The sequence below is a fragment of the Labrus mixtus genome, chromosome 11, assembly GCF_963584025.1.
Source record: "Labrus mixtus chromosome 11, fLabMix1.1, whole genome shotgun sequence".
Taxonomy (NCBI): Eukaryota; Metazoa; Chordata; class Actinopteri; order Labriformes; family Labridae; genus Labrus; species Labrus mixtus.
The window spans coordinates 22,865,303-22,881,626 of record NC_083622.1 but is presented as its reverse complement, the minus strand read 5'-3'; the positions used below and the strand labels follow the sequence as shown (position 1 = coordinate 22,881,626).

The 16,324-nt window shown below is 38.8% G+C and overlaps 2 protein-coding genes across 6 annotated transcripts in view; both read right to left on the bottom strand.

The window, feature by feature from the left end:
- LOC132984232 (protein MTSS 1-like) overlaps positions 1–6,412 on the bottom strand; it is a 45,589-nt gene extending 39,177 nt beyond the window's left edge. For all 5 annotated transcript variants that reach the window (XM_061050971.1, XM_061050975.1, XM_061050973.1 and 2 more), the window contains exons 1-2: positions 5,907–6,412; positions 3,644–3,705 (exon numbers count right to left, since the gene is read on the bottom strand). In XM_061050971.1, coding sequence (XP_060906954.1) covers positions 3,644–3,705; positions 5,907–5,975 — 131 coding nt within the window. In that variant the 5' untranslated portion in view covers positions 5,976–6,412. The remainder of the gene's footprint in view (positions 1–3,643; positions 3,706–5,906) is intronic.
- A 1,208-nt stretch (positions 6,413–7,620) lies between these two features.
- On the bottom strand, positions 7,621–14,895 carry mal2 (mal, T cell differentiation protein 2). Its single transcript, XM_061050983.1, has 4 exons — positions 14,630–14,895; positions 12,965–13,135; positions 9,810–10,007; positions 7,621–9,071 (listed from the first exon to the last, which is right to left on the bottom strand). Exons 1-4 carry the CDS (start codon positions 14,744–14,746, stop codon positions 9,000–9,002), a joined length of 558 nt encoding a protein of 185 aa, XP_060906966.1. The 5' UTR covers positions 14,747–14,895; the 3' UTR covers positions 7,621–8,999.
- Positions 14,896–16,324: the final 1,429 nt, after the last annotated feature.

Genomic DNA, 16,324 nt, shown 5'->3' with positions numbered 1-16,324 from the left:
TTCTTGTGATTACACTTTTCAACAACAGTCCAACAATTTTGTAACTCCTTTTGAGCTCAAACAAGTTGAATAACCACCAAGTTCATAATCTAAATTAAGAGTTTTGAGGTTGTCTTTGAATTTAAAACCAGAATGAGGGACGTCTGAGTGTAATCCTGGCCCTGTCACAGCTGCATCAACCATGCCGCACCAAACAGACCAAACATTGACAAGTTAAAAAGGGCCTTGATTAGAAATCATCTAGCCTATATTCTGCACTGCCCTTCTTCAAAGCTCTGTTCTGTGTGCATGCATGTACATGTGTGTGTGTTAGTTCTTAAAACCAGAACTAGGAGGGAAAAAAACACCATATTTGGTCCAAAAATGACAGGACAACCCCAACACTGTAATTGGTTGATTCCTCATTGCTTTGTAAAGGGCGAACAGAGGGTTTAAATTACAGAGCAGGATGCCTTAGGACGTCATTACACACACACAGACATATGCCTGCTTCCATTGCTGGCTAGTCGCTTATCCAAGCCAAGGAGGGAAGGTGGGTGTGTTTGTGTTTTACTGTGAGTTTGTGTGTGTGTACCCTTCTGTCTAGCTCAGTCCCTAAACAGATTACAGAGGTCATTGGGTGGGGGGGTGGGGACGAAAGGGCTAGTTCTGCCAAATTTGTAGTCGCTGGAGACCGGTTTTAAAGTAGCGGAAAAAGCCTCACTTGTAGGTCACCATTAGCATACTTTGATATTACTTCTTATTAGCTCTGCAGCAGCATGGGCAATCCATATGCAGCCATATGCCACAACCACTGTAGCCTGAAGCAGGGCGTAGGCCAGGCTTCGTTGGGTAACAGCAACTCATAAATGCTAAAACAGGTTTTTTTTAAAAATAGTTTGTCAATGAATGGCACTTCAGTCATCCTGAATAGGAGAAACTGATCTTTTCTGGGGGCATCAATGGACATATCATAATATAATACTCTTACTTTGAACAAAGCATGAAGAACATTTAACAAAACCCTACAGAAATCCAACTCCACAGAAAATATGTACGGTAATTATTTCAAGAATTGATTAAATTGAACCTCAGACTTATATATACACATTTTTTACTTTTTATTGTAAATCCAATTGTTTTAATTTATTTATGTGTGGGAGAAACCGGAGCATCCCGGAGAAAAACCCAGTGTGTGGTGTCGGGATGGGGGGGTTGGTCGCTCCCGCTTCTGCACCATTTGCAGGTGCTTATATTTGCGAAGATGTTTTAGAGTGCATGCCTTTTTGAATTTCCTCCACCAAGAGACATGCTCGACCACTGATGCTTCTTGGTACGTCTCAGGTGTTCGCTCTTTCTCCGCTGTTTCATGGATCAGTTCAGCAGTATCCTGGGCTGTCTCTGCCGTTTCTTGGACCGTCTCTTGTATTTCCTGATCTGTTTCAGATGTTTCCTTGACCATCTCAGTGGTTTCTTTGACTCGTGGGTCAGCCTCATCTGTGACATGGATGTTTTTTTTAGCTGGTGGGACAGCTCTACAATTGGCTCACATGTATGGAGCTCCATATCTTTTGGGAGTTCTTCAACCTCCTCCTGCGTAACCTGACAAGCCTCCCCCTCTGTCAAGGCCAGCTCAAAGCTGCAGCTCGTTTTTTTTTCTGAAGCTGCTTTTTGAGGTCCTCCAGCTGCACGACGTTAACCTTGTCTCTGTGTCGGGCCTCCTCTTCAAGTGCATCTTTTTCAGCTTTGACCTTCTCAACAAGCTGGGGGATCTCTGGCTGATGCTCCAGTTGTTTTCTGAGTGCATCAGCTTTGGATAAAAGCGTCTGCTAAGTGAATTGTAGAATTGTAGTTGTAGAATCAGCCCCAAACTTTTCGGCCTGCAGCTGGCTGTTTTGAGCTGCCACAACTGCTAAGAGCTCCTCTTTGGTCTTGTTCATAAAGTTTGACAAGTCCTGTGGTGCGCTTAAGAACGGATTCAAGTTCTCTGAGCCTCATGTTCTCCTCTTCACACTGGAGTCTCCTGTTGATCTCCTGTTGCAGATTTTTCTCTGCCTTCTGGCGCATGCTCTGGTCAATGTTTCTCCTGCTGCAAATGAACCATTGAATTGTTCGGGTTATGCTGGTGATGTTGTTCCACAAACCTTCACAGTTGTCTTGTGGGAGCATACTGTTCGCCTGCACAGCGCCATTGACCAGTGGAGTTCCTGGCCGCTCTGATCTATGGTATTTGCATGCTGTGTGTCTTTTTCCTTTGAATGCTGATTTAAGATCAGGTTTTGTCTGTATCTGATGGTTTTAAAACCGTTTTACCAAACATGTTTTTTATCAGAGAAAACCTGCGCTAAGATCTGTGTGTGAGTGTACAATTCGAGAGTAGCGAGCGCGCTCGCGGGAGTGAAAGCAGTGAAGCCGTCGGCTGCCTTTCAAATGTGACGCGCACGAGCACTTATATGATACGTTGATGCTGTTGCAGTTATTAGCGCAACATTTAAAAAATATTACTGACAAAACACCGGTATGACAGGAAAGCGCTGTGAAATTCAGAATGTGTAACTGTCTATTTTTTTTTCAGGCAGTATTTAACTGGCCCGAGCAGGCCAGCTGAGGACTCTGTCAATCAGTCATCCGGGCCAGCAGGCCAGTTATAATGTCGAGCCCTGGAATGAAATACTGAAGTTCACTATTTGTTCACTTGTATATTTATATACGTAGATCTGTTCTTTGCCCCATAATCCAGACACAGAGATCTCCAGTGCCAAACCTCCAGTCATTAGCAAGACGGCCACCAATACTCCCCGGAGTGTTAACATGGCAGGGTCACATATTTAACCTCTGAATGATGGAGACACTTGAATAACATATCACCATTATTTAGCCTTAATACTGAGAAAATGGACAAATGGGACACTGATTGGCCCCTGGGAAGTATTGTTAAGTCCCTGAGCCTTTATAAAACTGTCAGTATGATTCTGTCCCAGGACACGTGGACACTTAAATGGCTAGAGAACTGCCATGCTAAGTTAATCAAAGAATAATTTAGACCACAGGACATCCATATTTACAGTACTTGCTGGACAATGAGCTTTTATTTCAGCTGTCATGGGCTGTTTGTCTTCTGACACGTGTCCACTTAAAACCAACTAGGAGAGGTGGCTGGGATTGGCATCCATTGTCAGCAGAAGACTTTTGGCAGGAGGTGTGTAAATTTACAGCATTAGACGTAAAAATTAAATCAGGCTTAAAGATCACTCAATGAGAGTAAAGTACACATAATGAAACCCAGACAGTATTGTCAGAAGATTAGGCTTTTGTGTAAACTGTCATTGCTTGTCAGTCTGAGGACATGTGGTCAAGGGAATAGTCACTGACTATGTAAAGGCCAAAATAAAGTACATGATCAGTGGGGGGATATGTATTTTGGTGTGTACATTTAAAATGTAGAAATTTAGCACAGGTTTTTACACACATTTTTACAAAATGAAAACATGAGTAAAATTTGAGTTGACCACACAAAACAGATTGTGAGGCCAAATGTCCAGTTGGATGCCATCAAATCATTGCAAAAGAAGAGGGTGCCATGAAATAATGTACTTTAAAAGGAAATGTTAAAACAGAAAAAATATGAATAAAATCTGTTGTGTGTGCACCAACAGGTTCTCACCTGAGCTGTGACTGCAGTTTGCCAGCCTTGGTGGTAAAGTCCTCCCAGATAGGGTAGCTGCTCTGTGCATAAAAAAAGAGAGAGAGACAAACATGAATGATTCATTTTCAGAACAGATTTCACTATTCTCACGATTACCCAACTGTTAAGCCATCATGAGGCCACCTGGTGCCCCGCCTCACCTGCAGGGCTAAAAAGAACTCAGGCCAAAGCTTTCCCATGCATGTCACTCAGTTATGTCACAACATAACACATGTTTTTCCATAAACTTGGAAGGGAAAATACAAGACGATATTTGCTCTATGAGCCTTTAAACTTAATGCAATGAACAGGAATAATACTGTACATCACTTTTTTCAAACAGTGTGCTTTGTTAACACAATTGTGTTCAACTTTTTAAAGTTATTTGTTACCTGTTAATGGGAGAGCAGATACTCATATCCTGCTTGTGTTAGGTTAGAAAATGGGTCGCAGGCCTCTAGCGCACTAGTACTATGGTATAATGAGCCTGGCTCCCGATGGGACTCTAAATTTACCTAATTCAGGTCCTTGGCTGAAAATAGTTAAAGGGGCTTTTATCATAGCTCTAACACAGAGAACAAGTGGCATTTTGCATCAAAGAGAGGAAGATAACATGATGGTTGTAAGACATTACATAGTGCCTGGTTGTATTTGTTCAACCCAGAAGCATTTAGGAATCCCAATTCATACAGAAAACATTCATTTAGTTCACAAAACCACACTTTTATCACATACGAGGTATAGGAAAGGATAATACTTTATTGATGCCATTTAAAAAAAAAAAAAAGTGCACTGCTGAGTAACATATAGCTTGAGCATATGTTTGTCACCGATGTGCTTCTACTGTCAGGGGTCTGAGGAATGTCATGGTATACTGTCAAACATTACACCCAACAATCAAGTCAACCCTAAAGGACCTCTCTTTTCCCTCCCTGTCGCCCAATCTCCCTTACACCACTTTGGTTCCTTTAAATCATTTCTTTCTCTACAGGTCTCTTAAAATCAAGTTTCTTTTAAGAGGTCACCACCAGCAGCTCTGCCTGCTTATATTTAAAAATCAAACACTACAGCACAACATGGATGGCTTTTTCCCCCCTTTTTGGTTGTTGCATTATTCCTATCAAATATTACTCCTCTTGTTGACGGATCAAGCTTCTACACTTGCTAAGTTTCAACTACACTCATTTGTAGGGTACACAGCCTTATCTGCGGCACTGTAAAAGAACATGCTCCTGTAGGGATGTGAACTTCCCATATAGCCTATATGCTAAGACAAATCATATACACACAGAGACAGGGGGAACTACCCAATGAAGTGAGACAAGGGGCCCTGAGGAGTGTTGAATGTCTGAGCAGTATTCATAACAAACTATCTGACTCCAGTAGACCCGATGGCCGGTCATTTGACCTACACATGTCAAATCCTTCAGACGCTGAGGGTAATTTTCTACCCTGACAGCTACATTCTCTACATTCCTCCAGCCAAGTACAACAGCTGAGAAATCTCCTAATTGTCCCATCCAAGATGTAAAAATAACTCTAAAATAAGACACGTTTTTAGACTAACTAGCCCTATTTAGTCCACATTAAACGACCACTCACTTAACTTGTACAAATGAATATATAGACCTTGATGTATTTTTCCAATAGAAAAGAATAGATAGATAGATAGATACTTTATTGATCCCGAGGGAAATTCAAAGCATCCAGTAGCAGGTTACAAAGACACACATGACATGAAACATTTGTTACAAATTAAACCACAAATCCGACCCCCCCTCCCATACATATATATTAACCTGAAAAAAGATTTAAAGAATAGCCCTAGATGAAACAAACTTAAACTGTGCAATTACAAATAGATTTATACAAGAAATGTAAATAACCCGTGCAGGGATAAAAAAAAATATATGTGTAATTTAAAGCACCTATAAACAATATAAACAATATTGCACTTGGCTATAGCTACCCCCAAACCAAAGTAACGTTGCTTATTATACAGAAAATTCAGAAAATCTTAAATTACTTCATTATATCTAGCCTAAAAGTTATTGTTTTTATATATTTATTATGCTCAATGTTGATATCGACAGTAAAAAACCTAAACAGGAGTCGGACCATTAAATACAAACTGTTTATCATTAGTCTTTTGGAAGTTGTCTAGAAGGGAAAGTTAGTTTTTCTGCCTAGTCAAATGTCTTTCTGATAATACATAATGTTTTGTAAAGTTAATTTGTCTTACTTTCATGTCTCCGATAAGAGTTTGGAAGAGTCCTCCGAGTGCGCTGCATTCCTTCTCGACAGCCTCCATTTTCAGGAGACTCCAGCGGGCAGTGCCGACTCCGTGAGCCGCTTTCAGGTCACCTCCGCTCTCTAAGAAAGCCCAAAAAACTCCGTCCAAAAAAAAAAACGAAAAAAACTTTCAAGTGTAGTGTTTTCTGCTCTGGAATCGACGAAGAACTGCTTTAGTCTGAGCCAAACGCGAAAGGAAGCACAGCTGGATCCTGCTGCGGTGCACCGTTTACTTCAAATCAAAAGAGGCTGTTTGGGACGAAAGAGAAATTTAAATCCCCCTCTCCTCTCCACGCCGTCCCGCTCATACCCATGGCTGGACCCTGAAGACAACCTTTTGCAGATTAATAGTCGAAACTGGATATAATCCACGGCGTTCAGGCAGGAAAAATGTGTATGTATCCTGTCAGGTAAACACCAACACTCGCAGTTGCTCTCGCTGCTTTCTCAACACTGACTGAGGGCAAGAAAAACCTACAAGAGAAACATCCGACAAGCCCGCCTCAATCAAGACAACACGCACTTCCGGTTCATAGTTTTTTCAAAACAAATCTTTTTTTTAAAGTTTTAAACTCGTCCACAAAGAATGGTTTTGAGATTACTGTAAATAAAAAGCAACACTTGACTGTAGTGAGCAACACGTGTGTTTATACATATAGATTTATTTCATATGATTTAAAACACAATGTTTCGTGTGAAATTCTACTTCCGGTATGTATTATTCTGTTCTACTTGACTCTGTTTTAATGGGACATGCAAAAAGGTGAACAGTGAATGCAAAAGTCTTTCGATTACTTTTATGTGGTCACATTACCTACATGGGTGTAGTAATAGGGAAAAGTAGGACTGACTACCCAAACTTAAGAAGAGGCCATATTTTTTTTTTACACAAGGTTTCTAAAATTAGGTGAGATGATTTATCATTTTTAGTTTTAAAATAAGGAAATTAACTGAAAACTATTCCAGTTTTAAGGTGATGGTAACATCCTGATTATCGTTCAAACTGCACTTAAACACAATAGATAATAGTTAATAATATTAGATATTGTTTTTATAAGTACCCTACACGTTGAAATATTAAAACATTCTGAGTATGTTTTTGCCTTGTGAGTGTGTAGAGTGAATTATACAAGCACAACAATTTAAAGCATATTTTGTTGATGCCAAAGTTTTGATATCAATGGCTCAATGTGGAAAAGTTGAGTTGTTGTTGGTTACTGGTGGCATCTAGTGGTAGACATAAAAAGTTACAACACAAAATCCCAGTAGGAAGTTCAAATGTAAAACAGCAATTTCATATTAAGTTTGTCATGCAATTACAGAAGTAAAAACTTACATCAATGTATCCATTCCTATAAAACACATCTTTAGTGCATTTGGGAATTTATGATTTCAGGTCAACTTTTCCTTGAACCAATCCATGTTTAAAGAAAGTCATAATATCATTTTAGACTTTCCAACAATAAAATATTCCTATGCTTTAAACTATATTACTGTACACCAGGAAATGTGAAGTCGTAGTAGTGTGTGTAAAGTAAAATTGAATATTTGCTGTAGATGTTAAAACATTTCTTTTTTTTTTTACTTTACTTTGGCGACACATAGTGGTAGCATGAGAAAAGACAGCTGATTACAGTACGTTGTTCAATGATGCAGACATGATGTTATTCTTCAAAACTTTTATTTCTGTAGTTCTAATATAGGCTACATTAATTACATCAAAGCAGCAGGTTTCTAAATCATACATTCAAACTATTTTTAATTAATATCACTTCATTGGCATAGTGCATAAAAAGTTAAATACAGTAAATATGAATAATTAATCATGTCTCACATGAGAAATAAAGTAACAAAATACAACATTCTTTTTCATTGAATCTGTTTTTAAAGTTTAGCATTTAGAACTCAGAGCGACCGATGTGTTCAAGCAAGATATTGGGTAAATCATAAAATTTTATATTTATCAAATAGTCACATTAGTTAACCATATGGACTACTCAGAACGTTTAAAGGTGCACTATGTAGATTTGGTAGTGAAATTTGAAAGTTGGAGAAGTGAAACAATTCCATACTATATTTTCTGAACTAAATACACAAACTTTATTCAAAGGTAAAATGGGTCCCTGGGTCACTGTTTGGAGCTAAGAAGCTACCAAGAGAATTACGGTTTCACTGTTTCAGACCCCCCACCACAACTTCTCGCATAGCATCTTATCTTCAAACAGTGTTCCAGGGACCAAATTTTCCTCTGAGGACAGTTTGTGTATCGAATTATGAACACAACACAGAATCTGTACATTTCTCCAACTTTCACATTTCTCTTCCAAAACTACATAGTGCACCTTCAAACAGTCTCAGTTATTAGAACCGGATGAGGACTAAGAGCTAAAATGTTAAAATGTTGTGATACACAGAGAAAATCGGACAAAAAAGTGCTCAACAGCAAAAATCGCAAACTCTAAACATTCAAGCACTAGATCCACATTTTATAGAATGACCACATTAAAAAAGTTACAGCAGACATGTTAAATGCAGAGTGAGTTTACAGCTCTTTGGCACAAAGGTAACCAGAGGACAGTAAAAACATTGCACCATCAACATGTTTCTCATTAGTAGCATGCCAGTAGGGATGTTTTTGTGGTTTTGGAAATGGGAAATATTCCCTCCAATGAGGATGTTACTCAAGAAATTGGGCAAGTTTTTTATGATCAGCAAACCTGCCTTAACAAAACTGTAACTGTTGCATACATCTTTCAAAAGTACCCTGTATGGCCTTATTATAACTTTTCTCCTTCCACAAAGACTTTTCTTTGGGGTAAAGGATAGCGTATCTGGAGTTAGATACACCTATAGTTAAAGTTTAGTTATATACCCTGTTATCAAAACATCTTCAAAGGCCATGATTGGACCTGAAATGTTGTCATCTATCATTTCCCACTGAACTAAAGAGCAGTGGTCTTTACGGAGCTCTGGATGGTGAGGCTGATGGTTTTATACATGTTATACTGCAGTTACAGGAGCTAGTGTGTGCTGGTTTTCTTGGTTACATCCTCCATCTCTTGAAACCCATCGCCAAACTGCAGCCATAGAATAGTGTCACCGCGAACGCAAATATCTGGAGCATGAAAAGGAGAGAAAAGAAGAAGAGAAAAACTGAGTCAGATAAACCACCAATCGGGCTGTTCCCCCAAAAAAGAATACAGAAAAGTATCACGATGTTTATTCATACATTTTTATATTGTTTTTATCGCCCCTACATTGATACAAAAAAAGTCCTGTCATTTGACTCGAGAGCTGACAGAGAGACCGCTGAGAATCTCTTTCAAACTGAACTCTTCTTTCACAGATATAATGTACAGAGCACAAAAACCAGGCACAGAAGATGTGTCTTACTGATGTTGTTTTCGTTTTAAAATTGTTGACGGCACATTAGTTAGGGTGTATTTCACTTTAATCAAAATAAGACCTTACTTAACTGTTTACAGCTTTCTGATTATTCAAGACTACATGCAGAGGTGCTGCTTGTCAACAGGCAAGGCAGCGGCCCAATATGTGCAAAATTTGGAATGACAGTAGGAAACCTCCCTATGGGGGCCCCATCTGACAGCACTCACTCTCGTTGCCCTGCTGAATTGATTTTTGACTAGGGCCCCAACAGACTTTAGAATTGCCTCTGACTACATTGACACTCTTTCATGTCATCAAATAGTGCAGAATGCATTTCTTAGTTTTATCTTTATGACACTTTTACCTACTTCTCTCCAAAGTGAACAAACAATGAGCTTATCTTCATTCACATTGTACTGTGAGTGATTTATGCTGAAATTGCTTTACTGAAATCTTCAGCACTCACCGTGGCTGCTACATTCATACTGTATTGGTGTTCACTCAGGACTGTGAATATCGTGCCCTGTGTGCTGGCTGTACACATGACTTTTCCAGTGCCGTTCACTTGGATGATGTGAGCTCCTCGATTAGCTGCTGTAGTTGCTGCCTCCAACACAAAGGCAGCAAAGTAGAAAAGCAGAGCCAAAAAATGGTAAAACACGTCCTGAGAAAATACAGAAAGAAAGCATTACAAAAGACAAATACAAGTTCAAGAGACTATGGCTGCTTAGTGAACAGGCAAACAAGTGCAGACATTAACAAAGTTAAAACGTGTTTTTTTCCCCCTGTAAACCTGCAGAACAACTTCCAGTTTACACAACACTAAACAAAGTGTACTGGTAAGAGAGGCAGGCTGTCAAAACATCAACATTTTACAACAATTGTATAGTATAAAATGGTTGAAGCAACAAACATGACAAATAAAAGAATTAAACAGAAAAAAAGTAGATGAGTGGAAACATGTAATATTAATGAATTCATTATAGAAAGAATGAAAGCAAAGAAAGATAGAAGGATTTAAGAAACACAGAGAGAGAGAGAGAGAGAGAGAGAGTGCGTCTTTGATAGTGAAGAAGGTTAATGAGAGTTTGTGTTGTCGACTGTGTGAGCCTGGCCGGACTACAGGCAGGCCTTTGTTGCACATTGGTGTGAGCTCATCATACATGTCATTCATTGTTCGGCTGGACACAAACAACCCACCAAGCCTGGCTACTCCTGGGAGCAGAATCAAGAGGCTGAGGCAAGACGGCCCTGTCTGAGAGCCCAGACTTTAACAGTTCAAAACAAAGACACAGCACAACACAAGAACATGGAACAGGGTCGCACTTTTTCTTTTATTGAACTTCTGTTGATCATAGTTCATTGTGAGAGAATGTCTTTAACAGTTATTTCATGTTATATAAAACAACATGTAGGTTCGCATCAATTTATTTGATGTATTTACATGAAAACAACGCAACAGTTGTTGATTTTCACTAAGATACAAATTACTATGGGTGGGAAGAAATACTGTTACAGCAATATATCGCCATCCTGACTCGTGATAGATTTATGGAATCCCTGCTGCCAAATATTGAATTTTTTTATTACTTCAAATAAAGTCGCTCTAAACAGATTTCACTGCAACTTTGAATCATTGCGTCACCACTTTAAATCCCTCAAAGTGGTGGTTTTGACATGCATGAGCCTAAAGTGAACTGAAGTAAATTGGACAAAGACGAAGAAGACAGTGGGCTAATGTCAGACACCCATGAGATAAGGGGTGAAAGTGACTTCAGATTGCATTGAATTAATACATTAATCCTCCACTTGACCTTTTTGTGGGCATTTTATGGCCTTCAGCTAATCAGATATGGACATAAATCATTATATGATTATCTTACAAAATATAGATGATCACAAATTTGCTGTATCGGGATATTATCAATGTCTTGGGCCACATATGACATATTGCATGGGTATGGTATGGTTGGTTACCCTGTGACTCCCACCCCTACAAATGACCTCAACAACAGTGCTAATATGTGGCATCTTCATCCATAATGCATTAAGCTAAATACTGTACTGTGCAGAAGTTACAGAAAAAGCCATTTTACATTTCAGCTAACACTAACTTTCATCATTGATTAATTTTCATCTTAGTCAGCTCAGTTAGTCAATGAACCGAACATACCAGCTATCATAACTTCCAAGGTATAAGACAAGGACAAGGAAAAACTTTTGTTTTTTTTGCATTAAAGCTCATGTGAGGAACTTTTGGTTTGAGTCGACAAAAGGCAGTACCTGAAGAAGTGAAGATAAACCTGCTGTGTGATAACACATTTCTGAAGCTTGTGTTATGGAAAGTGTTTAAAGCTATCTTCTAACAGTACTTTCTGTATTTCACGGTCACCTACATGTCCTTACCTGTGGTCTACACTGACTACCTGTCAGTCAGAACACTGTAATAGACTTTGCCTGTACACATTATGGTTAAGATTACATTGCTAAAACGATTGAGTTTCATCTGAGCATTATCTTTCTATAATTGGCATAAAGCTTTGTGCGACTGTACAAGATGGTGAATGAATAAATAACCTGCCTCACTTTGTTGCCTTTGTTCTCTAAAGAGCACTTTAGTCACCAACGGTTTCAAATCAAACCCCAGATCAACATATGGATTTACAAATGCAGATAAGATATAATATTTAACATGCTTTTCAGTAAACTACAGTGACATGCTCTTCTTATGGGTTTTATAAAAAGTTTTTAAATGTTGGATTAAAGAAGTGATGCATTATGTAAGAAATCTAAGATTTCACACATACCACTGAGTCAGATAATGACACAATACCCTCAAATGTGTTTCCATACTTGGAGAAGTGGAATGTTTTTGTGGGTAATGTCACGAGTTAATGTTTGTCCCTTATAGTGGAATTACGTAAGTCGACTCTATCACTAGTTTTTATATTATGTTACATTTCCAGAAATCCCATTGGCAAAAAGAACATTTACTTCTCATCATTAAAAGAAAAAAAATGCAATATGTTCAAACATCCAAAGAGAAAGCAATTCCAGCCATGATATTAGATTTCTCTATCATGTGAATGTGTTTTGGTATAAATGAGTCAACCGACTTACAACTTAAATAGTTCGAGCATGAAGTTTACACATGTTACTGAACCATTTTGGACTATTCAGGCACCCAGCAACATCTGTTATTTTCATGAGAACATTATCAAACATCTTATGTTGTGGTGCAGATAGCATAGCGGTTATGTCACATTCCCCATGTATAGAGGCTATAGTCCTTGTCCCAGCGGCCATGGGTTCTAATCTGACCTCTGCTGTTTGCTGCATGTCATACCCGTAGACTGTAAATATTGGTCATCCCACGCTTCTAATAAATCTAAACCCCACCCCCAAACATCTTTTAAGTATAACCTTACAGACCTCTAGAAGCACTATGAGGCTGATTTTTCGAAAGATACTTCTCTTTATACAGCTTGTTATGTTTGTAGACAGCTGTGAAGTAGTCAGCTCAACAGAGAAATGGAAGAATGAAAGAATGAATAGAAAGATAGACAGATATACAGATGGGCACGAGTGATATGATCCGCATTTATCTACAGTAGAACATACCAAAAAGTTCCAGTCAGTGTTGATGCGATCCGCCAAGCCAGTGACAAGGAGTGTGAGGTAAGCGGAGGAGAGGAAGAAGGAGGTGACGGAGACAAACATCACCCAGCCCTGCAGCAAGGGCACGGGCACGTTGGAGGAGGCCACCAGGATCCATACCAGACCACCAAATATCTGGAGATATATACAAGCTGTTATTTAATTTGATATGCTGAAATGAATGCTGGGTGAACCCGAGGAAGCTACAGGTGTAATGCATTGTTCGCTCTCAATAAAGTGACAGTTGAATAGTTTTCAATGTGCAACGTTTTTTTTTTTTTGTTTTTTTTTACTTATGTTCCTGCAACCTATCGGCACCCGAGGACCTGGGTTGCTTGTGCACGGGGTCCCTGTTGGTCCTTTTTATTATGCTGAAATTAAACTCAGCATCATGAAACTCCTTTAATCCATTTAATAATTTATTGTGTGTCCGTGGTCAGATTTGTATAATTACAGGCTTGAAAGCATTCAATAGTTTGCAACAATTCTACATATTTACATTAGCAAGGGGATTTTTTTTTACTCTTAGAACCTATATGTATAAAACCTAAACTCTGCTGGCAACATTTCTTATCTGATACCAGAGCTTTTAATTTGCTAAATTCAAAAGGTTAGCATCACTGAGTGCAACTCTATTTAATATTTGATCAGTAGAGTAACTGGAAATGGATGCGGTGTTAAGAGTCAGTGACTTTTATGCAGACTTTGACAAAGACACTATCATATCACCAGCAAACATATCTGATTGATGTATCCTCAACTGTGTCATATATTTGCATCATTCAAAAGTTGCTTATAAAGCTCTCGGTTTCTCAAATTATTTTTTTTCTCAGGCTTTAAGCAGCTTATTGCTAAATCTCCAGAGTTGTCCATGTGTCCTGCACCTTTTTTTTGTCATTGCAAGGCCATAAGGATAACATACTGTTGAGTTCGGTGTGAACCCAACCCAAGAAATAAAAGCTGAAATGGAAGATTAAAGACAAGGAATGCATTAAGGTAACACCACTGACATCACGTGTTTATAGACCAATGAGGATATTGACAGAAAGGCCAATAACAAGACTGGGGAAAAGCTTCTACATTGGACATAGCTTAAGACAATAACTCTGCATGTAAATGGTTATTTTATGTGAAGGCCTAGTTAGAGACAAAAAGGCCATCACCTGCAAATAGTCCACAGATAAGTAAGCAAATAATCCTAAACTAAGAGTGAGTTTGTAAAGACGTCGAGAGAAAGAAGGCTAGTACTTGTAACTTATAACACAATATTATGAGAGGATAACAAGCTCATAATACATGTTTGATATTTTACAGGCCTTGCATCTAAACAACAGGTGTATAATCGAGACACCACGTTGCTTGAGGCCATATTTGCCCTTTATTTGCCTGTCAAGCGTAAAGACTATACCCAGCCTCAGGCAATCTCAGTGGCGATCAGCGTGTTTGCAACTGTGAAACTGAGCATCAGGGATGGTTTAAAGTCTCACTCAACTGAGAGTCCATCAATTATTAACACAGTAACATTTACTCTGCAATTTCTGTTCCAAAAAGCCACATAGTAGGCTACACGGATTCATCAATACATAAACATCAAACGTCATTATTAACCTTCTGATAAACAACACTTACTATTTCTAAGCATACAAGGAATCCAGAATAAGTTCTCAGCACGTCCAGTCCCAAAGGTAGAGAAATATTTGGTGCTGGGAACGAGGTGGCAGCGGGATTAGTGGCTGGTTCCGACATCTCTATATCCCCCTCTCTCGTCTGTGTCTCCCCCTCTCTCCTCTGCCTCTCACCCTTCGAGAGACGCCGGTAAACAAAGGACGGGAGCAGCGGGGGGGAGGAATGGAATTCCTCGGGAGTCTAATATCCCTCAAACAGGTTGGACAGGTGTACGCGCCACTCCCTGGAAACGTGTGGTGCATTCAAGGACATCACGGAAGCTCCCCATGCCAGATATCCAGTTTTGTAAACCCTTAGGCCTATATGTGCGTGGGAAATCATTTCTTGGACTTAAAATGGCTTTGACGGTTGATTTCATTTGATGAAGATGTAGCCCAATAACCATCATGTTAAGACTGTGTTTCCTTAAAGATTAGTAGCCTACTTGCAAATAGAACACAATTTAGTCTGTGAAAAATAGAGAGCAACAAGTTTAAGACAATAAAATGGGGATATCTAAGACATTTTTTATATATTCAACAAGTCAAATAAAATACAGAGGGATGCTAGTGAATACTCATCTTCCATAAAATGAACAACCAAATGCATTTCGTATATTCAGTCCGAACATAATTTATACGATATAGCTTTTATATTATATATATAGATTAATAGTTATAACAGAATCATTATCTAGTAAAGTAAACCTGTAGTCTGCATTACATGTGAGAATATTGAGTATTTCATAAAGGGCTTCAAGGTGTGTTTACAATGATGCAACACCATTGACAGGTTACTCCTTTACTCTTCTGGATGTGAACGGCCTTTAGTCTCACCACACCCTAACTGTCATTTCTTGATAAGCCTACAATCAATTATTGTGGTATGCCCAGCCGCCCCAACCTTGTACTTTAAGTATTTCCAACAACTAAAGGCAGCGTATCATTCTGTCAGTCTGTTAAAGAGCATAGTTTGAAAAGCAGCCCTGATTACTGAGAGGGGTGAGTATAAAACTGGAGTGAATGTCCAGACCCCAAAGGATATCACTGTAAGAAAAGACATGGGAAGCTAAGAATCAGTGGTGTGTGCACTACTTCTCCATCCCAGTGCAAATGCCAAGTAGTTTGAAAAGTAAATATTGGTTTAAGTGTTACTTTCACAGTTGAGGAGAGAGGAGTACTGATTTCCACACACTCAGCAACATCAAACATATTTGCACTAAAAATGAGAAGTGAAACATCCATGGTTAAGGAGTGACCTTTTGCAAACCCAGTTCTTTGAATCAAATGGTAAAAGCCTGTGTTGTTACGTTTTTAAGAGCAGTTTGTTATGTTAGCCATTAATGTTTAGCTAGGGCTTGGATTATGTGAAACAATGTTTTTTTAACCTCTTGAAGGGCACTCCAGCTACTAAACTGGTTCAGTTTAGTAGCTGGAGGTTAGAACTAATGTTAATTGTATAAGAACATGTATCATATCACATAATGAAATAATTTTGTTTATGAAATCCAGCATTGCTACTGTAAATCGTTTACAGAGCATTTCTTTTAATCATGAAGAAAAAAGGCCCTATAAGGATACGCGTAGAGAAGAACCTATAACACCTTCTTGACTTCACTTTTCTTCAATTTTCAATACTGTAAATGTGGCGTTTAAAACT

What these genes read in the sequence shown, in the direction of transcription:
- mal2 (XM_061050983.1), bottom strand. Translation starts at nt 14,746, where the DNA reads ATGTCGGAACCAGCCACTAATCCCGCTGCCACCTCGTTCCCAGCACCA. An exon ending in TCCTTGTATGCTTAGAAATA is followed by an intron (nt 13,136 to 14,629) that starts GTAAGTGTTGTT and finishes ATATATCTCCAG; the next exon opens with ATATTTGGTGGTCTGGTATG. An exon ending in GTATGAATGTAGCAGCCACG is followed by an intron (nt 9,072 to 9,809) that starts GTGAGTGCTGAA and finishes TTCATGCTCCAG; the next exon opens with ATATTTGCGTTCGCGGTGAC.